The sequence below is a fragment of the Heteronotia binoei genome, chromosome 5, assembly GCF_032191835.1.
Source record: "Heteronotia binoei isolate CCM8104 ecotype False Entrance Well chromosome 5, APGP_CSIRO_Hbin_v1, whole genome shotgun sequence".
Classification (NCBI taxonomy): domain Eukaryota; kingdom Metazoa; phylum Chordata; class Lepidosauria; order Squamata; family Gekkonidae; genus Heteronotia; species Heteronotia binoei.
Genome location: NC_083227.1, coordinates 41,795,898 through 41,820,530, shown reverse-complemented (window position 1 = coordinate 41,820,530; position 24,633 = coordinate 41,795,898). Strand labels below are relative to the sequence as shown.

Below are 24,633 nucleotides of genomic sequence, written 5' to 3'. Positions count from 1 at the left end.
TATAAGGAAAAGAGCATATCTCTGCAAGGGAAAGGACTAGAGAGTTACTTCGCATCTCTGGTCATGGGATCCTGGGAAGGGTCCAGGGAAAGTATCATCAGGTCACTTAATGTGTACATTTTCCAGATCTATAGTTCCAGCCTTGCCCTGACACAAAGTTTTACAATACTTTTTCCCCAAATGCATTCATCATCAAGGAAGAAGGTTATCCTTAGATTGTAATAACACTTTTTTTTTCCTTTGCCCCATCAGGGCTGGAAGAATAAGCCAAGAAGACCTGGGTCCAGAGCATCCTGTCCGTGGGCTGGGGAGATATGATCTCCAAGAGAAAGGTATGCAGAGTGAATGGCTGTTTTCTTTAACACGTGCAGACATGGTGACTACATTTAAAGGGTGGGGACAGCAGCATGCAGTGGGAATTAAGTTGTTTCACCCTTTCTGTGCACCTAGGGTTACCATATTCTGAAAAGCACAAAAGAGGACATATTTCCTGACTGACTGCTTCAAACAAGTAATCACTATGACATATCTCAGGTTAAATACCACTACGATTTAAGTGCTGGTAATTGCTACTTAGAGAGCCCTGTGCCGCAGAGTGGTAAAGCTGCAATACTGTAGTCTGAGCTCTTTTCTCACGATCTGAGTTCGATCCCGGTAGAAGCTAGGTTCAAGTAGTTGACTCAAGGCTGACTCAGCCTTCCATCCTTCCAAGGTCGGTAAAATGAGTACCCAGCTTGCTGGGGGGAAAGTGTAGATGACTGAGGAAGGCAATGGCAAACCACCCCGTAAAAAGTCTGCTGTGAATACATTGTGAAAGCAACGTCACCTCAGAGTCAGAAAGGGCTGGTGCTTACTTTTACCTTTTTAATTGCAACTTACTAGGAATTTTCCTAACCTCCCAACCCCAAAAGAGGACATTTTTATCAGTTTTTTTAAAAGGTAAAGGTAGACCCCTGTGCAAGCACCAGTTGTTTCCGACTCTGGGGTGACGTTGCTTTCACAACATTTTCACAGCAGACTTTTTACAGGGTGGTTTTCCATTGCCTTCCCCAGTCATCTACAATTTCCCCCCAGCAAGCTGGGTACTCATTTTACCAACCTCGGAAGGATGGAAGGCTGAGTCAACCTCGAGCCGGCTACCTGAACCCAGCTTTCACCGGGATCGAACTCAGGTCATGAGCAGAGCTTAGGACTGCAGCTTTAACATTCTGTGCCACGGGGCTCTTAATCAGTTTTTTAAGAGAGCCTAAAAGAGGATAGGCAAACAAAAAGAGCACATCCTCAAAAAAGAGTACATCTGGTACCCCAGCGCACCCCATTTTTCTGCTGAAAAGTGCCTCCTTGCCCCCCCTCCATGGGAAAACTCTTTTTTTCTTCTTCACTGGAGCCAAAAACAACTTGAGGTCCCCAATTTCCAGCAGCAAACTGGAGGCAAGGATTAAAGAGCCCTTTGTCCATGACAATCACCTTTTAAATTGCAGGCCTAGTAGCTGCATTCTGTCAGTTAACAAGTCAGTTAACAGCATAATGGAACTCTACATACTGTTCTGCCCCTGATTAGAGAGAGATGGGCAAGGACAGATGAACAATAGGTAGAAGGATGTTTTCTTTTCTTTTAAAAATTGTTTAAATGTTTCTATGTCACTTTCACACCCAATGTAAGGTTCCCAAGGCAGTGAGCATCAACATATCAGACATTAAAACAGCATTTAAAGTACAAATATAGGAAAATATTTAAAACAGTGAAATAAAATATATAGCACACATGAACACACAAAGAGGGAGGAGGGCTAATAATGCTAGAACAGAAAGGACTCAGTTCACAGGCAGAAGACAATGATAGAGGGAGACAGATGACTCTCCTATGGGAAGGAGTTCCGAGTTTCATCACTGCAATGGAGAAGGCTCTTTCTTGGATGGCCACTTGTCTAGCCTCAATTGATGGTGGTACCCAAAGCATGGCCTTTGGATATGCCCAGAGTGGTGAGGTTAGGTTCATAAGCAGTTCTTAAGTAAGGCAGTCCTTGAGGTATGCTGATCCCAAGCTGGATAAGACTTTCAAGTGCCTTGAATTGGGCATGGGCACAAATTAGGAGCCAGTGTAGATGAAAGACTGAAGTGATATGGTGCCTTAGACCCACTCCAGTTAACACTCTGGCTACAACATTCTGTATCAATTGTAGCTTCCAGACCAGGGGTGGCCAAACTAGCTTAACATTAGAGCCACATAGAATAAACGTCAGATGTTTGAGAGCCACAAGATAGGGAGGGAGGGAGGAAGGAAGGAAGGCAAACAGATGGGAGAGGGAGGAAGAAGAGGTGGAAAGAAAGCAACTTTAAATTTAAATACATTCTCCAAGCTGCTGGCTGGCTTGGCTTGGAGAAGTGATTTAAAGACAGAAATGCCTTTTCCAAGTTGGCCAATGGGATGGTGGGGGCTTCAAGAGCCACACAATATGTGTGAAAGAGCCACGTGTGGCTCCCAAGCCGCAGTTTGGCCACCCCTGTTCCAGTCAGTCTTCAAAGGCAGCCCCATGGAAAGCACATTGCAGTAATCTAAACTAGATGTTAAGAGCCCCGTGACGCAGAGTGGTAAAGCTGCAGTACTGCAGTCAGAGCCCTCTGCTCATGACCTGGGTTCAATCCCAGCGGAAGCTGGTTCAGGTAGCCGGCTCCAGGTTGACTCAGTTTTCCATCTTTCCGAGGTCGGTAAAATGAGTACCCAGCTTGCTGGGGGGAAAGTGTAGATGACTGGGGAAGGCAATGGCAAACCACCCCGTAAAAAGTCTGCCATGAAAACGTTGTGAAAGCAACGTCACCCCAGAGTCAAAAACAACTGGTGCTTGCACTGGTCCTTTACCTTTTTAATCTAGATGTTGCCAGGTCATGCACCTCAGCAGCAAGATCTTTTCTGCCCAGGAAGAGCCATAGCTGGCTCACCAGCTGAAGCTGTTGAAAGATGCCACTGGCCACCCCTGCCCTCTGTTCATCCTACAGGAGGCCCATGTCCAGCAGTGCTCCCGTTGAGTCTGTATGCCCTGATGGAAGAAGAGGTAACCATGCTGATCAGGGCATTTTCTCTTCCCAGAACCATGGAGGAAACTTTTCAAAGATTTCTCCCAGTCTAGTAGTTTGAAAATGTACACTTGCATTTATGTACCTTCAAGGGCAACTGTCTTTGTTTCACTGCTGTATGTGCATGGCTCACTTGAGCCGGAATTCAGAGTATGAATGAGAGTATATGGGGTGGGATGGGGTGGCTACTGTATCACACTAGGATCTGGGAGCCTAGGGCTCGAGTCCCCTCTCAGTCATAAACCTCACTGACTTATCTTGGGCCACCTATTGCGTTTCTCAGGGTTGTCGTGTGAGGATAAAAAGGGGAAGAGAGAACTGTGTATTGCAGGGATCTCCAGCTTTTTTGAACCTGTGGGTAGCTTTGGAATACTGACACCATGTTGTGGGCGTAGCCATAAAATGACTGCTGAAGGAGGTGGAGCCAACCACAGACCTGCTGCCACAGCTTACCTTCAGTCACACAGTGAAGATCCTTGTGGCAGTGGCGGTGGCAGCAGACGCCAAAGTGACATTTTAAAAAATCTGCACAGCCAATCAAACCTCCGGTGGTCAATCAGAAAGCCCCACTTGGCTTCACCCACCTTCTAAAGACATTTGGCGAGTGCCAGAAAAGGCACGTCTGGGTGCCATGGTGCCCTAGGGCCAGGGGTAGAATACTAGCAGGAGCTCCTTTGCATATTAGGCCATGCTCCCCTGATGTAGCCAATCCTCCAAGAGCTTACAAGGCTCTAGCTCTTGGAGGATTGGCTACATCAGGGATGCACGGCCTAATATGCAAAGGCGCTCCTGCTAGAATTCCATCCCTGCCTAGGGCATTATGTTGGGGTCCCCGGTGAATCGGAAGAAGGGTGGGATGAAAAAATACAAGAGATGGATAGGTGGCACTCTGACTTGGAGTACTAATAACCAGCATTTCCAAAGAAATATCCACTACCAATGTGCTCAAAGAACAGTTTCCTGTTCCAGGATGAAAAGCTTAAAAAAAAGAAAAGAAAGAAAGCTATGTCTGATGGCTGTTAACAGACGTCCAGCATAGAAAGCAGTCAGCAGAAGGCTCACAAATCACATTGGTCCTGACATACGATCATTACAGAGACACCAAAGAGAATCACACGCCACCTTGCTGTAAAAAGGCTGATTCACACATGCGTGTGCAATACTTCATTCCTCGTACCCTTGACTCATCGGCCACTTCCACACAGTGATGATTCTCTTTGTAGCTCTCATTGGCGCTGCAGAAGGCAGCCCAGTTACGGCGCCCATCTATCTTTTTGACATCAGGCATATTCCTCTCATGCCGGGCGATGTTCCCCTGTGCTGATAGTTAAGCAGGGCTGATTAAGATCTGGATTCTTCCACAAGCCAGGCTTTCCTCTTTATCTCCCCCTTTTTTCTTTTTCTTTTTTCTTTTGGCAAAGGTCTGGCTCTAAAAGATAAGGGAACACAAGCCCCTGACATTTCATTTTTTACAAATAGCAGCGGCGAGGCACCGTTGCCGGGAAGAGGAGAGCTCGGGCACTGAAGCATCTACCTTGCCACAGCACTACTGTACAGCTTTAATAAAATGCTTGAAGGCTTATGCTTTATTTACAATCAGGCTTTTCTTCCATGGAGCTCTATGCAGGTGACCAGACCTAAAGTTAAGGTTGCCAATCCCCAGGTGGGGGCAGGGGATCCCCCGGTTTGGAGGCCCTCCCCCCGCTTTAGGGTCATCAGAAAGCGGGGGGGAGGGGAGGGAAATGTCTGCTGGGAACTCTGTTATTCCCTATGGAGATTTATTCCCATAGAAAATCATGGAGAATTGATCCGTGGGTATCTGGGGCTCTGGGGGGGCTGTTTTTTGGGGTAGAGGCACCAAATTTTCAGTATAGCATCTAGTGCCTCTCCCCAAAATACCCCCCAAGTTTCAAAAAGATTGGACCAGGGGGTCCAATTCTATGAGCCCCAAAAGAAGGTACCCCTATCCTTCATGATTTCCTATGGAAGGAAGGAATTGAAAAGGTGTGCCGCCCCTTTAAATGTGATGGCCAGAACTCCCTTTGGAGTTCAAGTATGCTTGTCACAGCCTTGATCTTGGCTCCACCCCTAATGTCTCCTGGCTCCACCCCCAAAGTCTCCTGGCTCCACCCCCAAAGTCCCCAGATATTTCTTGAATTGGACTTGGGAACCCTACCTAAAGTGGCTTAGTTTTGGCAAAGAGGACCAGACTCCAGGTCCAATTTACCAAAAAAAAAATCGATTGAACGAATGGAGATCTGTGTAAATTCATGGATGCTTATGTGCATGTGGGTTATGTCGTTTCTGCACCGATAGGGTTTGATCCAGTTTGGTTCATTTTTGCTCAGCCTTGCCCAGTTTTCCTCCTTACTACAGCCTTCCATGTGGTGGTTGTCCATGCAGTCTCAGGATCCCCAACATGGCCTTTTTGGTAGTCAAAGAGGATCTTGGAGTCTTAGTGGACCATATACTGAACATGAGTCAGCAGTGTGATGCAGTGGCTAAAAAGGCAAATGGAATTTTGGGTTGTATGAATAGAAGTATAGTGTCCAGATCACGTGAAGTGATGGTATCACTTTACTCTGCTCTGGTAAGACCTCACCGGGAGTACTGTGTTCGGTTTTGGGCACCACAATTTAAGAAGGATATAGACAAGGTGGAATGTGTCCAGAGGAGGGCAGCAAAGATGGTGAGGGGGTCTGGAGTCCAAGCCCTATGAGGAGAGGTTGAAGGAGCCGGGCAGGGGTTTTTGTAACAGGAACACTTTGCATATTAGACCAGACACCCCTGATGTAGCCAAACATCCTGGAGCTTACAGTAGGCCCTGTAAGCTCTTGGAGGATTGGCTATATCAGGGGTGTCTGGCCTAATATGCAAAGGAGTTCCCGCTACAAAAAAAAAGCCTTGGAGCTGGGTATGTTTGGCCTGGAGAGGAGATGACTGAGAGGTGATATCAGATCTCATTTTGGGCAGGAGCTTACAGGAGCAGAGATCCAGAACCTCTAATTTTGACTGCATTCTTTCTCCCCCCACCCACCCAAATACTTCCTTCTGGGCTCCATTGTTGAAACCCCCTGCGAGAATTTTGCTGAACTGTAAGATTTGATAAACTTTCTAATATTCTTCCCTACAAAAAATGGGGAAATAACCAAAACACATAAAACAGATGGAAATCTTCCTCATGCCACTGTGGCCACATAGGAGAAAGTAATTTTAAAAGTATGATGGGGGTAAGGTTTTATTATGACCATTGTAATTCAAGAAACATTTTAAGGTAGATGCTGTGGATATAATTTAGTACACCTTCCAGTGATGTCAGGGGTGTGTGGTGTATGCAAATGAGTTACGGAAATGAGTTGTGCTAATGAGCTCCAGCACCTCTTTCTACAAAATGGGTGATATGATTACCATCTTCAAATACTTGAAGGGCTGCATATAGAGGATGGTGCAAAATTGTTTTCTGTTGCCCAAGAAGGTAGGACCAGAACCAATGGATTGAAATTAAATTAAAAGAGTTTCCAGCTAAACATTAGGAAGAACTTCCTGACAGTTAGAGTGGTTCCACAGGAAGTGGTGGGCTCTCCTTCCATGGAGGTTTTTATGCATAGGCTAGATGGCCATCTGACAGCGATGAGGATCCTGTGAATGAGGCAGATTATGAGGAGGGTTGGATGCCTTGCATCAGTGCTTAGTTCTTGTGACCCTTTCTTACACACCCAGGGAAATACTGATTGACACTTTGGGGTCAGTCAGCAATTTTTCTCCAGGCCAGTTTGGCAAGGGATCCTGGAGGTTTTAGCCATGGGGGATATATGTGTGTGAGAGAGGTATTTGTGGATTTCCTGCATTGTGCAGGGTTTGGACTAGATGACCCTGGAGGTCCCTTCCGATTCTATGATTATTTCTGAGTTTTCTTGCACTGTTTTGCATAAATAATTTATTTCTACACGATTCACTTTTCAGTTTTGAGGATTGAGGATTGTTCCTTCTTTAAACATTTCAATTTCTTAATGCTATTATGGTACAATTTCTGATCTTGGTGGTACTTCTACAGCCTTTCTCAAAATCAAATTAAGAACCACAGATGTTTTGTGGGCTACTGACCTGATGCACCAACCTAAAGCTGTTCATTCCGCAGAAAACCAACACTGCATTACCTGGACAGGGGAGGAGGAGTCGGTGGAAGAGGGCATAGCCTGAAATCTATTTGTGACATTTCGCCTCATTTTATCCTTTCATCTCATTCTTTCATTCCATTATCTTGCACCATCTGGGTAATGGCCGTTACATCCCTGGAATCACCCCCTTCCCCGGCCATCTGCAGTTACATAATGACCTTTAAGTGGATCTGTATGGAATCTGGCATTTATGCGATCGTTCCCTCACACGCCCACCTCATATGCCTCAGCCTGCATTCACCCTGCTGCTCATCAGTCAGAAAGTCCCTGGCTCATCTCTTACCTGTGCTATGAATAGGATTGCCAAGTCCAGCTTGAAAATTTGGGGGTGGTGTCTGGGGAGCGTGTCCTTTGGGAGAGGGAAGGGAGCTCAGTGAGGTTGTGATGTCACTCTAGAACAGGGGAGTCAAACTCATTTTGTTATGAGGGCCAAATCTGACATAAATAAGACCTTGTTGGGCTAAGCCCTTTGCAGCTGCCATTGCCCTCCAGGGAATGTGTTTAGTGTGGCGGTTAAGTGTGTGGACTCTTATTTGGGAGGACCGGGTTTGATTTTCCACTCCTCCACTTGCACCTGCTGGAATGGCCTTGGGTCAGCCACAGCTATTGCAGAAGTTGTCCTTGAAAGGGCCCTCTCAGCTCCACCCACCTCACAGGGTGTCTGTTGTCGGGGGGGGGGGGGAGAAGATAAAGGAGATTATAAACTGCTCTGAGTCTCTGATTCTGAGAGAAGGGCAGGGTATAAATCTGCAGTCTGCAGTCTTCTTCTCATTTAAAATTAGGCAGCAGAGATGCAAACTCTATAAAGGACACAGACAAACACCATTAAAGATTTTTTAAAAACTTAAAACATTAGCACTCGGTCTTAAAGGTGCTTTATTTGTATTTCTCCCATGGGATTCAGGGAATTGGGCAAAGGAAGCTCTGGCTCTTTCCTTCCTTCCCCAGGTGACCAGGAGGAGGAGGAGCCTCAGCCAATAGAAGGAAGAGAAGCTTGCCTCAGTAGCTCTGCTGTGCAATTGAGAGAGCCTGGCAAAGCAAGCTCTGCCTCTCCCCCTTCCTCCCCAAGGGAGGAGCCTCAGCCAATGGAGAAAATAGAGGTTTTGCTCTATAGCTCCTGTGCAGCTGAGCAAGTCTCACAAAGCAAGCTGTGATGCAGAAGGGCGCAAGAGAGAGGGAGAAGGAAGCAGATGACAGCCAGTTGCTCAGGGGCCTGATAGGAGGCCTCCAAGGGTCTGATTTGGCCCCCAGGCCACATGTTTGACACTCCTGCTCTAGGACTTCTGTTTCTCCCAAATTTCATGGGAAATAAGAAAGCCATCGCTCCCTCCCCTTTGGCATTCCCGTCTGTGACAGTGCATCAGTCCTTCTCTAAAGAAATGTCCCATCACAGGACTCTCTAGGCTGCATTTGGGGGGGCCTTGCTTGAAGTAGAACCCAGCTGTCAAGTTGTCAGGAACAGAGATGGCTACAGCAGAATTAATGGGGAAAGTGAAATAGACAAAGTGTTAAATGAAATTAACATGCTGTCTGACAAGGTGAGGACACGAATAGTGGATTCTTTCAAAAGACAGCTCAGAGCTTTACTAAAAAATAACATAAACAGGTACGAATGGGGTGGAAGAGATGGAGGAGAATGCGAGTAGCGTCTCTTCCCTGTTTTGGTCAACACAACATTTAGTGTCATGTTTACGCTCTACGCCCCTGCAAGGAGTTCAGGGCAGGGCTGAATTAACCATTAGGCCAAGTAGGCACTGGCCTATGGGCCCCCATGCCTATAGGGGACCCAAGCTGGCTTCTCACCCCGGTTTCCCCCCTGCTTGCAGCCCTCCCAGTCTGCACGCACAGCCAGCAACTGAGCCACTCTTTGCCTGACTTGCCTGGTGTGGCTGATGCTGGCATCACTGCCAAGTTTGCCTTTCTCTGCCTCTCCCCCACAGTTTTGTCAAAGGGGCTTTTGAGAAGGTGCCTGCAGGCTGCAGCGGGGGCCACAGGCAGTGGGGTGGTCACTCCAGCTCTGAGATAATTTGCAAGCCTGTTCCCCACCCTGAGATTTTGACTGCCTAGGGGCCTCCACAGAGTTTAATCCGGCCCTGGTTCAGGGCAGCATCCTAACATATCCTCACGGTAACCCTTTCAGGTGGGTTAGGCTAACAGAGCCCTGACTTGGATGGGCCAGGCCAGCCTAATCTCATTAGATCCTGCGAAGCTGAGCAGGTTCAGCCCTGGTCAGTATCTGGATGGGAGACCACCAAGAAAGCCCAGGGTTGCTAGGCAGAGGCAGGCAATGGCAAACCTCCTCTGTTGGTTTCTTGCCTTGAAATCCCTGCAGGGTTGCTGTAAGTTGCCTGCGACTCAACAGCACTTACCTCCACCACCAGTCTGACAGAGTGTGGCAGGCCCCAATGTCTGTCCATTGGTGTCATGAGGATTTCCCAGAACTTGTCTCATTGTTGCCCCTTTGGAAAATGTATCTGCCCCCCCTCTAGAGAACTCGCTCATGCTGGCTCCCAACACACTGACACTTGTGCTAATGAAGCAGCAGAATATTGAAGTGGGTTTCAGAAGAGGACAAAAAGTGTGACTACATAGTCCAGTTTGTTTTTTAAAAAACAGCCCTTCATGAAAACAGTGAATGAATGCGTGAGGGAATAAAGCTCTAGCCCAGGGGTTTCGAACTCATTTGTTATGAGGGACGGATCTGACATAAATGAGATGTTGTTGGGCCAGGCCATGTTGGGTTGGGCTGGGTCATGTCAGGCCAGGCCATGTGTGTACCTATTTAAGATTAGGTAGCAGAGATATAAACTTTTTAAAGGTCGCAGATAAACGCAATTAAAGATTTTTTTTAAAAAAATTAAAACATGCTCAAAACGTTAGCACTCGGTCTTAAAGGTGCTTTCTTTGTATCTCTCCCATGGGATTCATGGAACCGGGCAACGAAAGCTGTGGCTCTTTCCTTCCTCCCCTAGGGAACTCGGGGGAGGGAGGAGCCTCAGCTACTAGAAGGAAGAGAGGTTTGGCTCAATAGCTCTGCTGTGTGATTGGGAGAGCCTGGCAAAGCAAGCACTGCCTTCCCTCTTTCCTCCCAAAAAAGGAGCCTCAGCCAATGGAGCAAATAGAGGTTTTCCTCTGTAGCTCCTGTGTGATTGAGCAAGCCTTGCAAAGCAAGCTGTGATGCAGAAAGAAGCAAGAGAAAGGGAAAAGGAAGCAGATGACAGCCAGTTGCTTGGGGGTCTGATAGAAGCCCTCCAGCAGCCCTGTAGCTAGGGGCAGCAGGGTTAGGGGGCCATGGGAGAGGGGGCCCTTTAAATCATGCAGGAGGCTGGTGACTGCTCTATAAATGGCATGGCCCTATAAATGGCATGGGAGGGGCAGTAGCTGCTCCTGGATGCCCCTCCCATGTGATTTAAGTAACGCAGGAGGGAAGCAGCAGCCCGGGGGTGAGAGCCCCCTACGGACCTGCTCTCCAGGGGCCTGATTTGGCCCCTGGGCCACACGTTTGACAGCCCTGCTCTAGCCTAACTCTTCTTTGTTGGTTGTCTGTTGGCAAGGAATTTTAAATGCAGAGCTTTTTTTATAGCAGGAACTCCTTTGCATATTAGGCCACACACCCCTGCTGTAGCCAATCCTCCTTGAGCTTACGGTAGGCCCTGTAATAAGAGCCCTGTAAGCTCTTGGAGGATTGGCTACAGCAGGGGTGTGTGGCCTAATGTGCAAAGGAGTTCCTGCTACAAAAAAATGTAGGGCAGTAGTCAACTGGAGGATAGCAGTTAAAGAAATAGTGTCCTTCCACCTGCAGTTGAAAGTGGAAGTGCCCCCTCTCCTGCCTTGCTTCATTGCATGTGTAAAAATGAGCCCTGCTTTGAGTAGTGAGGCCTTTCCCCAGAACAGACATCAATATTCTTTTGTAGCTGTTGACCCCCTGCTAGTTAAGAAGGTGTGAGTTTCAGCCACCCTCTGTGAGCTATAACTGCGTATATTTGCCAGTGACTGCACACACATAGCAAGCTTGTCCAAATGTGCTCTTTGTTGGAGTGGACGCACCGTGGCCCTATCTGTTTCTTGGTGTTGCTTCCGTGCCAACATCTATTCAAGTCCTATTTACCAGTTTACTTGGATATTTATAGCCCCGCTTTTCTCCCCAACAGGGATCCGAGACAGCTTACACCCTCATGCTCCCCTTCATCTTCACCACACCCCTGTGAGGGAGGTTAGGCTGAGAAGGTAGACCTGGCCCAAGGTCCTCTAGTTAGTTTCCAGGGCAGAGTGGGGATTCAAGCATGGATCACCTAGCTCCTAATCCAACACCCTGACCACTACTCTATGGTAGCCCTCACTATGCTACCAAACATTCATATTTGTCCTGTGTGCTGGAGGACCAACAGATATGGAGTTGTGCCCACTTCCATGGCAGGACCAACTCTTCAAACAGAAATGTCTGAGGGAGACAGGGCCTCAGTCCCAGCTTTCTGTGTCCTTTCTGCCCTAGAAGAAGAATTGCAGATTTATACCCCGCCCTTCTCTCTGAATCAGAGACTCAGAGCAGCTTACAATCTCCTTTATCTTCTCCCCCCACAACAGACACCCTGTGAGGTGAGTGGGGCTGCAGAGGGCTCTCACAGCAGCTGCCCTTTCAAGGACAACCTCTGCCAGAGCTATGGGTGACCCAAGGCCATTCCAGCAGGTGCAAGTGAAGGAGTGGGGAATCAAACCCAGTTCTCCCAGATAAGAATCTGCACACTTAACCACTACACCAAACTGGCTGCTCCCTGTCTTCTTGGAGATGTCAAATACTGTGCTGCTGCTTATCTTCCAGGAGTGCAAGCAAAATGTCTGCACCACTGCCTGGCTGCCTGGTGGGCAAAATGCAAGCAAAATGAGAGCCACTTTGGTGTAGTGGTTGTTTGCGCACTCTTATCTGGGAGAACTAGATTTGATTCCCCACTCCTCCACTTGCAACCTGCTGGAATGGCCTTGGGTCAGCCATAGCTCTCATAGGAGTTGTCCTTGAATGGGCAGCTGCTGTGAGAGCCCTCTCAGCCCTGCCCACCTCACAGGGTGTCTGTTGTGGGGGGAGAAGATATAGGAGATTGTAAGCCACTCTGAGTCTCTGATTCAGAGAGAAGGGCAGGGTATAAATCTGGTATTCTTCTTCTTCTTCATTGTGTAATTTTGACTTCCATCTTGGGCTTCCAAATGCTTCCTTCTGTCCACTGGGTAACTCTGCCCACCAACTGCAAGCCACTGCCCACTCTTTAATATTGCCTGCTTCTTGGGGTGCCAGACATCTCCCTCTGCCCGCACCGTTCCTTCTTTTGGAGGATATACAATGTCTGTCTATGCCAGCTCAAGGAAGAAACTTCACTGCCTTTTAAAAATGGCACCCATTCCTCTACCTGAAATGTTTTTTATTTTTCAATTTATTTTATTAATTTTTACCCCACCTTTCTCCCTAATGGGGACCCGAAGTGGCTCACATGGCTCTCCTCTCCTCCACTTGAGCCTCACAACAACCCTGTGAGGTAGGTGAGGCCGAGAGAGTTTAAAGGACCCAAGGTCACCCCATCAGCTTCCATTGCATGTGTGGGGATTTGAACCTGGGTCTCACCAGCACTCTTAACCACTACACCACCAGGGATGGCACAAACTGAGAAAATGTGGTTCAGTTTGCGGCTGAGCCCTGAACCAAACCAAACGGGGAGACTTGTTCACAAACTGAATGGTTTATGGCCATGCAAACCTCATTGAAAGGGACCACAGTCCCTCCAAACAAAGAGCCAGTCTGGTGTAGTGGTTAAGTGTAGTGGTTAAGTGTGTGGACTCCTATCTGGGAGAACCAGGTTTGATTCCCCACTCCTCCACTTGCACCTGCTGGAATGGCCTTGGGTTAGCCATAGCTATCACAGAAGTTGTCCCTGAAAGGGCAGCTGCTGTGAGAGCTCTCTCAGCCCCACTCACCTCACAGGGTGTCTGTTGTGGGGCAAGAAGATATAGGAGATTGTAAGCAGCTCTGAGTCTCTGATTCAGAGAGAAGGGCGGGGTATAAATCTGCAGTCGTCTTCTTTTCAAAATGCCTGAAAACAGCTCAATGCTCCCTGATGCTCAGTTGTTTCGGGCTGTCTTGTGCAGAGTGAAAAACAGCTGTAAAGCTGTATTATTTCCAGGCTAAGCCTGTGCTTGTGAGAGGGATCTTTTGAATCTTACTCTGGGAAAGATACTTCTGTGAAAAGAAAGCATTTCGACACTAGGTTCATAAATTTCCTGGGATTTTATTAGTATATAAGCTCTAACAAGGATTTCATCCTTTATTCATATTCAAAATTTCCAGATCATCCTGCAATGCAGGAGAAAACATTGAAAGCATGTAATTTAGCTTAACCTAAAATATCCTTGCCTACATTGAAATATCGCTTTTACTTAAAGCAGCATAAAGCATAAGCAGTGAGGAGGAGAAGGAGAAGAGTTCAATTTATACCTTGCTCTTACTTGGAGTCTGAGAGCAGATGACAATCTCCTTCCCTTCCTCTCCCCACAACAGACATCCTGTGAGGTAGGTGGGGCTGAGAGAGCTCTGAGAGAACTGCTCTTGAGAGAACAGCTCTGAGAGAACTGTGACTGACTCAATGTCACCCAGCTGGCTGCATGTGGAGGAGAAGAGGGGAATCAAACTTGGTTCTCCAGATTAGAGACTGTTGCTCTTAACCACTATGCCAAGCTGCCTCTCAGCATAAGAATATACCAAGCAGCATAGGTATCTCACCATTCATTCAAAGAAAAAGGGTAATGGAGTACATTTGAAGTTGACAATTCAAAGTGGCTTGGTAGGAAGACACCTTACCTCCACGAGGCTTTCCTTCAGTAAGACATGAAGTGAATGGAGAGGCTTAGATCCTCTCAATCTGATTTTCAATAGGTATTCTCCCCTACTCTCATACTCCATTTGGCACAGCTGCCCAGTTGGATTCACACTCTTAAATTCCTACCTACTTGATGACATACCATTACTGGCAAAAATTATGACGTGGTCATGAAAACACGCATGTCCTGTCTGGGTTTCCCCCTTGCCAAGGGCATTCCAGCTCTAATGGGTCAGGTTGTCCTGTTCTGGATCCATTCCTAAACCACTTCTATCTTGGCCCTGTGCTGTCGACATCACCCGTTTCCTCATAACAGCATCCATTTTAGAACCAAGCCTTTCTAATCATTCATCTTTAGTCTTTAACTGCCCCAAAGCCTATCCCTTCAGTTGTTCTTGGTTCCTAACAGTAATGGATACTATAGTGTGCAGTGTGAATAACATAAATATATATTGTATGCAAGCATGTATAGAAGTATGGCATTAGCAGGGGTCATTCGTAGAAAAAGAGGTGCCGGAGCCCATTAGCAGAACTCATTTGCATAACTCATTTGCAGATGCTGTACATCCCTGACATTACCAGAAGGTGTACTAAATTATATCAGCTCAGCATCTACCTTTCAAATGCTTCTTGAATTATAATTGTCATAATAAGACCTTACTCCCATCATACTTTTTAGATTACCTTCTCCTTTGAGGCCAAAGTGACATGATAAAGATTTCTGCTTTATATGTTTTGGTTATTTCCCCGTTTTTTGTGTGTGTGTGAAAAAAAAAATTAGGAAGTTTGTCAGATCTTAGAGTTCAGCAAAATTCTTACAGGGGGTTTGAGCAGTGGAGCCCAGAAGCAAGTATTTGGGGGAGGGGGTAAGAAAGAAAGAGCACAATAAAATTTAGAGGCTCTAGAACTCTGCTCCTGTGAGCTCCTTCCCAAAATGAACCCTGGGCATTAGTCTTCATGGCATAGCATACCTTCATGTAAGGAACATTAGGATACATTCATGGTTACATATAAGCTATGATTTAGAATATACCACTAAGCAATTTCGAAATAGAAAGAGGGTGGAGAGAGAAGAAGAAGACGATGATAATACTGGATTTATATCCCACCCTATATCCCACATCTACGGCTCCGAATCGTGGGTTTTATACCGTCATCACCTGCGACTCCTCGAGCACTTTCATCAGTGCTGCCTTCGCACCATCCTCAACATCCACTGGAGTGACTTTGTGACCAACACTGAAGTCCTCAAGCGGGCGGAGGTTACCAGCATCGAGGCACTGCTGCTGAAGACGCAGCTGCGCTGGGCAGGGCATATTTCTAGGATGGAAAACCACCGCCTTCCCAAGATTGCCCTGTATGGCGAACTCTCCACCGGCCATCGAAATAGAGGGGCACCAAAGAAGAGGTACAAGGACTCCTTGAAGAAATCCCTTGGCACCTGTCGCATCAACCATCACCAGTGGTCTGACCTAGCCTCAGATCGCAAAGCATGGAAGCACACCATCCACCAGGCTGTCTCTTCCTTTGAGAATGCACGCATAGCTGGTCTTGAGGACAAAAGGAGATTGAGGAAGAATCGCACTGCTACAGCACCAACCCTAAATCAGACTTTTCCCTGCAGCCACTGTGGCCGGACCTGCCTGTCCCGCATTGGTCTTGTCAGCCACCAGCAAGCCTGCAGCAGACGTGGACTATTGCACCCTTCTTAAATCTTCGTTCGCGAAGCCAAGCCGAGATGAGATCCCACCCTCCACTCCGAATCTCAGAGTGGCTCACAATCTCCTTTATCTTCCTCCCACACAACAGACACCCTGTGAGGTGGGTGGGGCTGAGAGGGCTCTCACAGCAGCTGCCCTTTCAAGGACAACCTCTGCCAGAGCTATGGGTGACCCAAGGCCATTTCAGCAGGTGCAAGTGGAGGAGTGGGGAATCAAACCCGGTTCTCCCAGATAAGAGTCTGCACACTTAACCATTACACCAAACTGGCTCTCTGTGTGCGTGTGTGCATACGCACTGCTTTCTGTCAATGTTCAAACCTGTCCCAAAGCTTCTTCTCCCACCTTGCTATTCACAACTACAACATCAGCTGTCTGGTCATGAAGACTAAACAAAATCCCTTTCTTCTGGGAAAAGAAGCTTTATTTTTCTTCACCTCTTTCCATGGATAATTAGATTTCCTCTGAAATCTTTTTGTTTTTTAAAGTTTGAAATTTTTCTCAGCTGGCAATGTTCTTCTCTTTCTCTGGCTTGGTTCCCAAAGCTCAGGTAAGTTGAAACTGTGAATCCTACTAACCATTAATTTGTTCTTGCTTCAGAGAGCCTGTGCGATTTCTGTTAGGAAGATCAAACTATTATGATCGCCTAAGTGAGATTTCCTTTCCCTCTACATTTCCCAGTCTGTCTCCTCAAGGCGCTTGTTGAAATCTCTATGATACATTAGAAATATGTGTATGTAAAACTCTAATTCTCATTATCTCAGTCTCAAAATAACCCCATGTCCCTGTGTCAGGGCCTTTTGGCAGTGATTCTTGTTGTTTGTATAACTGGAAGTGTTAACTGGCTTTAGAAATAATAACAACAGCAGCAATAATAACAATGTGGTTTGTTTGCAAGAGTAGTTTGCCTAGAGCTGTAGACGTCAAACTTGTAAAGGCTGCCATGCTCTCAATTAGGGTTGCCAACTCCAATTCAAGAGCCATTCGTGGGAAGGGCGGGATGAGCCATTCGTGGGAAGGGCGGGATATAAATCTCAAATAAATAAATAAATAAATAAATATATCTGGGGACTTTGGGGGTGGAGCCAGGAGACATTAGGGGTGGAGCCAAGATCAAGGCTGTGACACGCATAATTGAACTCCAAAGGGAGTTCTGGCCATCACATTTAAAGGGATGGCACACCTTTTCAATTCCTTCCTTCCATAGGAAATAATGAAGGATAGGGACACCTTCTTTTGGGGCTCATAGAATTGGACCCCCTGGTCCAATCTTTTTGAAACTTGGGGGGTATTTTGGGGAGAGGCACTAGATGCTATACTGAAAATTTGGTGCCTCTACCCCAAAAAACAGCCCCCCCAGAGCCCCAGATACCTGCAGATCAATTCTCCATGATTTTCTATGGGAATAAATCTCCATAGGGAATTACAGAGTTCCCAGCAGACATTTCCCTCCCCTCCTTCCGCTTTCTGATGACCCTGAAGTAGGGGGAGGGCCTCCAAACCGGGGGATCCTCTGCCCCCACCTGGGGATTGGCAACCCTACTCTCGATTCTTGGCCAAAATCTGTATTATCTTTGGCTGGACTGACAGCGGAATATTTCACTCTGGTCTCTTTAGAAAAATGGCTTTTGTCAAGGAAAATAGCTTTCAGCCTGTCTCATTGCGTTTTTAGGCCTTCCTTAGTCTAACACACTCTGGTGGGGAGCACCTTCCACTGCTCAACTGTTTTTGTGGCTTTTGCATGGAACAGAAAGCAGGAGATTAAAGGGACTCAGAGTCCTTCTAAACTCCTGCTTTCTGCTCCCTCCATGAACTGATCTAAAAGTTTGTGATAGTATACCCATCATGAACCTCTGTTCCCAAACCATGAACAGAGCAAAATTCATGATGAATCTTGCTTTGTGGTTTGGTTTGTGCCCATCCCTAAATGCCACACAGGCTCTCCAGTTTGGAGGAAGGTTGTAACCTGAAATGACAGCTATGAAGTTAGGTTTATACCATGCTGGTGTCTCACTTTGGAAGCCAGCAAGATCAAACCTTTATACCATGACCAAAGAGCTTTCTTATTGGAATAAGCAGCATTTAATGGGAATTAGAAAGATTCATGGAGGAGACGTCTATCAGTGGCTACTAGCCATGGTGACTGAGGGGAACCTCCACATTCAGAGGCAGTCAGCCTCTGACTTCCAGAGCAAGGAGGCAACATCAGGGGAAGGCCTCTGTTGCTATGCCTTGTTGTTGGCCTTGCATAGGAACTGGTGAGACAGAATGCTGGACTAGATGGACCATTGGCCTGATCCAGCAAGGCACTTACGTTCTTATGCTTTACAATCTTCTGTCTTTTTAAATCTTGTAAGATTAGGCCAGTGATGAAGTGTCCCAGTGTTTTCTGCTAATTTGGTCTGTCCAATCTAAGCTATTAAGTGACTTTTGTTCTTGCTTGGGAGATTTTGCATGGATCAATATAAAAAAAAGATCAATATAGCTGTACAACTTTTTCTGCCTTCAGTAAGGAATACAGTTTCTGAGAACGTCACCTCAGTTACAGGGAAACAAATATATCACCACTCAAAGTGAGAATTTACTTCACGTACCTGTAAAACTGGACCCCTAGTTTCCTATCTTTCTGAAATGTTCCTCAAGGATTTGGTAATAACAGTGGCAGCTGACAGTAGCTGAAAATTTCATCCTGATTGGTTGGAAAACAAAGATGTTATAGCCAGAAATGTATTTCCCAATGAAAACAAAAGCAATGGACACTTTGGAAATAAAAACAAAATGAAAAACAGCAACACTTGAACATCCCCAATAAAGTATAAAGCCATTCAGGAAGCATGTTCAATACTTATAGGCATATTCTGCATTTTGCTTAGTGGCACAATGGTTGAGCATGGAAAGGGCAATGCAGCCCTCTAGTGGCTCCAAGAATAAGTCTGCTTATTTATAATTTCAATTTCTATACCAAGTGGTTATGAACATATGAAGCTGCCTTATACTGAATCAGACCTTCAGTCTATCAAAGTCAGTATTGTCTACTCAGACTGGCAGCGGCTTTCCAGGGTCTCAAGCTGAGGTTTTTCACACCTACTTGCCTGGACCCTTTTTAGTTGGAGATGCTGGGGACTGAACCTGGGACCTTCTGCTTACCAATCAGATGCTCTACCACTGAGCCACCGTCCCTCTCCAAGAAAACACTGGGGCTCAGGGTGGAGTACAACATACATTTTTCTTTCTTTCTTTTGGATAACAATGGATATATCATGGATGTTAAGGACCTTGGCAAACTCCATATTGTACTGCCATCTCTGGGGTTAACCAGCTTTGCAGAATTAAAAACAGCTATTTACTGCTATTCAGAGTGGTCTTTGTTCTGTACTTGAATTTCACATAATTACATCTCATGCTGTACTTTCGGAAGAAGTGTGCAGTAACTTAGGAAAGCTCCTACTCTGCCACAAATTTTATAAGTCCTTAAGGCGCAGACTTTGGAGGACGGTAGAAGACAGAAGGGCCTGGCTTGACTTAGTCTATGGCGTCACAAAGAGTCGGACTCGACTGTGCAAATGAACAACAACAAGGTGCTATTGGACGCTCGCTCTTCTCTACTGCTGCAAACACATTCTGCTACTACAGACAGGCTAATCCATCTTGATCTGTACTTCCCGAATTACATGGCCCTTTGAATCTATCGATCACAATTTTATCCTATCCTTTCTTCATGGAGGTCAAGGTTGCATACATGGCTCTCCCTTTCTCCACTGTATTATCATAACAACCCTGTGAGGTGGGCTGGGTGGAGATAGTGTGACTGGTCCCATAGTCACCCAGTGAGCTTCCATGACAGTTTTAGGGACCCTGATGTTTATTCTCCTTCCCATCCATAACTTCATATATAAATGACTGACAAATGTAAGAAATGTAAGACTGACAGAGTAAGAAAAAGAGCAAGGTCATGGTAGGCCCATTGCGAGCGCAAGAAAGTGAAATTGTAACAGGTAATGAAGAGAGGGCAGAACGGCTCAATTCCTACTTTTCCTCAGTCTTCTCTTCTGAGGGAAATGGTGCTCATCATGACAAAAATAGAACATATAAGGAGGGTATGAAGTTCCAACCTAGGATCAGCGTAGGGGTAGTACATAAACACCTAAATGAAACTAAGTCCTCAGGGCCAGATGAATTGCATCCAAGGGTTCTAAAAGAGCTTGCAGATGTAATTTCTGAGCCTCTGGCTATTATTTTTGAGAATGCTTGGAGAACAGGAGAGGTGCCGGAAGATTGGAGGCGGGCAAATGTTGTCCCCCATCTTCAAGAAGGGGAAAAAAGATGATCCGGGTAACTACTGACCCGTCAGCTTGACGTGTATACCTGGAAAAGTTTTAGAACAAATCATCAAACAGTCCTGAAACATTTAGAAAGACTGGATGTGATTACTAAGAGCCAGCATGGTTTTCTCAAGAACAAGTCGAGTCAGACTAACCTGATCTCTTTTTTTTTGAGAAAGTGACCACCTTGCTGGATCAGGGGAATGCTGCAGACATTGTTTATCTTGATTTCCTTAAGGCTTTTGATAAAGTTCCACATACTATCCTTGTTGACAAGTTGGTAAAATGTGGTTTGGATCCTATTACCGTTAGGTGGATCTGTAACTGGTTGACAGATCGCACCCAAAGAGTGATTGTCAATGGTTCCTCATCCTCTTGGAGGAGTGACAAGTGGAGTACCTCAAGGATCTGTCCTGGGACCTGTATTGTTCAACATCTTTATAAATGATTTGGATGAAGGAATAGAGGGAATGCTTATTAAATGTGCAGATGCTATGAAATTGGGAGGGGTTGCAAACACAGAGGAAGACAGAAACAGGATACAGGATGACCTTGACAGGCTGGAAAACTGGGCTAAAATCAATAAAATGAATTTTAACAGGGATAAATGTAAAGTTCTGCATTTAGGTAGGAAAAATCCAATGCATGGTTATAGGATGGCGGAGACTTGTGTAAGCCTAAATGCCCTCAAAACGAGGTTGGGGAATTAGTTAGGTGGGCACCTGGCTCACTAGGAATCTTTTTACCAATGTATACAAGGCTCAACCAGCCAGAGAGTGATGCTCAATAAAAGGACTCTAATTTAATAAAACCCAATTGTAATTTATTTAGAAAAATATGGTTCTTTCATACCAGATAAAAATGCAATACAATCACACATTCACACAGTCCTAAGAAATACAGATAGACCGATAGGGGAACATATAAGGGTAGACAGACAGGGCGATATTACCTCTCGTAGTCTTCGAGGAAGGCTCCGGTGGCGACAATAGAGGGAATGGGAAAGGACCCGAAACTGATCAGGAATTGGGGATGGATCTATGCAGCGGAAGGTGGGTTGCTGATAGAAGCACACATGAGTGGAGTTGGGTCAGAGGTTAAATAGGCTCCCTTAGACCCTACAGGGGCTGGGAGGGAGGAGGGAGGAGAAAGGGGAGGCTCTGCAATGACCATGAAGGCTGGACATTTGCAGAGCCAATGGCAAGTTCCTTGGTTGCACCTAATTGGGTGCCTGTCTTGACCAATGAGCTTGCCTGGATCCTGGGTACCTGAAAGAATCTTCCTGATTAGAACAGGCCATGGGGTGACAGTTGGGAAAATGAATAGAAGTGATTACTGTGTGGGGAACACTTAAGATTAAATGGGCTTATTTGAAAAGGTGATAATAGAGAATCAAATACTGGCCTAGGTATCACCCGGTTTAGACAAAAGACTTGGCTAATGCAGGAGATGGTCTTCCTCTTCCTTATCTTCTTCCTGGCACCCGTCTTTGTTCTGGGTTTCGTTAGACAAAGGCTTGAGTGGTCTGGCAGGGTATGCTTGGATAAGCTTATGCAAAAGCTGAAGCAGCTGTTGGATATGGAGTCAGGAAAGCAAGATGGATTCTGGTGGTGTTAGCCTTTGGTTCATGGAAACAGGCTGGAAACATGGTGGCCTGGCTTCTTCCACTGCAGCGGCCAAGACTGGGCACACAAGGAGCAGAGTTCTGGCTAACACGCATCCAGAGGTGTAGAATGCAAAGTTGCCACATAAGCCTTAGAAGCTGTGGGCAAAGTCCACTTCTCAGAGCAGATGTGTGAGAGTCAAATCTCCAGGCACCCTGGCAACCATACTGGTGATCATGATGTCCATATGTATGAAAAGTAGGGGGCTTTTTCCTCACACTTGTCTTAGCAGTAGTATGTGCAAAAAGGATCTAGGGGTCTTAGTGGATCATATGCTGAACATGAGTCAACAGTGTGATGCGGTGGCTAAAAAGGCAAGTGCAATTTTGGGCTGTATCAACAGAAGGATAGTGTCCAGATCACATGCTCTGGTAAGACCTCACCTGGAGTATTGTGTTCAGTTTTGGGCACCACATTTTAAGAAGGATATAGACAAGCTGGAATGGGTCCAGAGGAGGGCGACAAAGATGGTGAGGGGTCTGGAGACCAAGTCCTATGAGGAAAGGTTGAAGGAGCTGAGGATGTTTAGCCTGGAGAAGAGGTGGCTGAGAGGTGATATGATCACCATCTTCAAGTACTTGAAGGGCTGTCATCTAGAGGATGGTGTGGAATTGTTTTCTGTGGCCCCAGAAGGTAAGACTAGAACGAATGGGTTGAAATTAAATCAAAAGAGTTTCCGGCTCAACATTAGGAAGAACTTCCTGATCGTTAGAGCTATTCCTCAGTGGAACAGGCTTCCTCGGGAGGTGGTGGGCTCTCCTTCCCTGGAGGTTTTTAAACAGAGGCTAGATGGCCATCTGACAGCAATGAAGATCCTGTGAATTTAGGGGGAGGTGTTTGTGAGTTTCCTGCATTGTGCAAGGGGCTGATGATCCTAGAGGTCCCTTCCAAATGTATGATTCTGTGATTCTATGACCCATCATCAGGGCTGGCACCAGACATCCTGGCTCCCCAGGCCCTGCCCCCACCTCGGGCAGACCTGGGAAGGCAAGGGTGGGGCAGGGTGGCTACCTGTGCCCCAAATAGGATTGTCAAGTCCAATTCAAGAAATATCTGGTGACTTTGGGGGTGGAGCCATATGCAAAGTTGTGACAAGCACAATTGAACTCTAAAGGGAGTTCTGGCCATCACATTTAAATGAACCGCTTACCTTTTACATGACCTCCCTATATTAGAAATAATGAAGGATAGGGGCACCTTCGTTTGGGGCTCATAGAATTGGACCCCCTGGTCCAATCTTTTTGAAACTTGGCGAGCATTTGGAAGAGAGTCATCAGATGCTATGCTGAAAATTTAGTGCCTCTACCTCCAGAGCCCCAGATACCCCCAGATGTGGAATTCACTGCCACAAGAGGTGGTGGTGGCTACAAGCATAGCCAGCTTCAAGAAAGGATTGGATAAACATATGGAGCAGAGGTCCATCAGTGGCTATTAGCCACAGCGTATTGTTGGAACTCTCTGTTTGGGGCAGTGATGCTCTGTATTCTTGGTGCTTGGGAGGGGCAAAGTGGAAGGGCTTCTAGCCCCACTTGTGAACCTCCTGATGGCACTTGGGTTTGTTTGTTTTTTTGGCCGCTGTGTGACACAGAGTGTTGGACAGGATGGGCCATTGGCCTGATCCAACATGACTTCTCTTATGTTCTGATCAATTCTCCTGTGGGAATCTATCTCCATAGGGAATAATGAAGTGCCCAGCAGACATTTCTCTACCCCCCCCCCCCTCACCGTTTCTGACAACTCTGGAGTGAGGGATTGGCATCTCTACTCATGAGTTACTGAACTTCCAACTTCTTCAAAGTTCAAGTTTACATTTCCTATGCAAATGACCTCTTAATAGATTGTGCAAACATAAGAGGGTCTGGGCTGCTTTCACAGGCACTGGGAGCAGCCATGTTGTTCTGCCCCCTCCTCCCGCCCTCATTCAGCCTTAGAGACACAGACACACCATTCCAAGAGGAAGCCTTTCCAAATGAAATCTGAAGCCTCTGGAGGTGGAAAGGCACATGGTGGCTGTGGGGGCGGGGCTTCCCCCACCGGCCAGCTGACTGGGAGCGGGAAGGAACCTGGGTAAGCGGGAGAACCCCTCCTAGGACCTTGGGATTGGCAAGCCTAGCCCCAAAGGTGGGCTCCAAGGAGGAGTGCACAGGCCTCTGCGTTGTCCCACCACTCTCGGCTTCAAAGCCAAGAGTGGCAGGGTAGGGCTTGCTCTCCTCCAAGCCTTCCTTCCCTTGCAGAGAAGGTGGGCTTGAAGGAGTGCACCAATGCCCTGCCCGGCCACTTTTGCCTTCAAGGTGAAAGGGGTCAGGCAGGTATGCTCTCCTCCAAGCCCACCTTCTCTTGCAAGGGAATGTGGGCTCGGAATGCACTGATGCCCCACACATCCACTTTCATTTTCAGAGTGAAAAGGGCTGCTCAGGGCGCACTCTCCTCTGAGCCTGCCTTCCCCTGCAAGGGAAGATGGGCTCAGAGGAGAGCACATGCCAACACGCTGCCTGGCTGCTCTTACCTTCCCTGCGATGAAGAAGATGATGAAGAAGAAGATATTGGATTTATATCCCGCCCTCCACTCCGAAGAGTCTCAGAGCGGCTTACAATCTCCTTTACCTTCCTCCCCCACAACAGACACCCTGTGAGGTGGGTGGGGCTGGAGAGGGCTCTCACAGCAGCTGCCCTTTCAAGGACAACCTCTGCCAGAGCTATGGCTGACCCAAGGCCATTCCAGCAGGTACAAGTGGAGGAGTGGGGAATCAAACCCGGTTCTCCCAGATAAGAGTCCGCACACTTAACCACTACACCAAACTGGCTCTCTCTGAAGC

At 46.8% G+C, this 24,633-nt stretch overlaps 1 protein-coding gene across 1 annotated transcript in view; it reads left to right on the top strand.

The window, feature by feature from the left end:
- LOC132571993 (gamma-aminobutyric acid type B receptor subunit 1-like) overlaps nt 1-24,633 on the top strand; it is a 188,857-nt gene that overhangs the window by 74,856 nt on the left and 89,368 nt on the right. The window contains exon 2 of the mRNA XM_060238785.1: nt 253-332. Within this exon, the coding sequence (XP_060094768.1) occupies nt 315-332 (18 nt within the window). The 5' untranslated portion in view covers nt 253-314. The remainder of the gene's footprint in view (nt 1-252; nt 333-24,633) is intronic.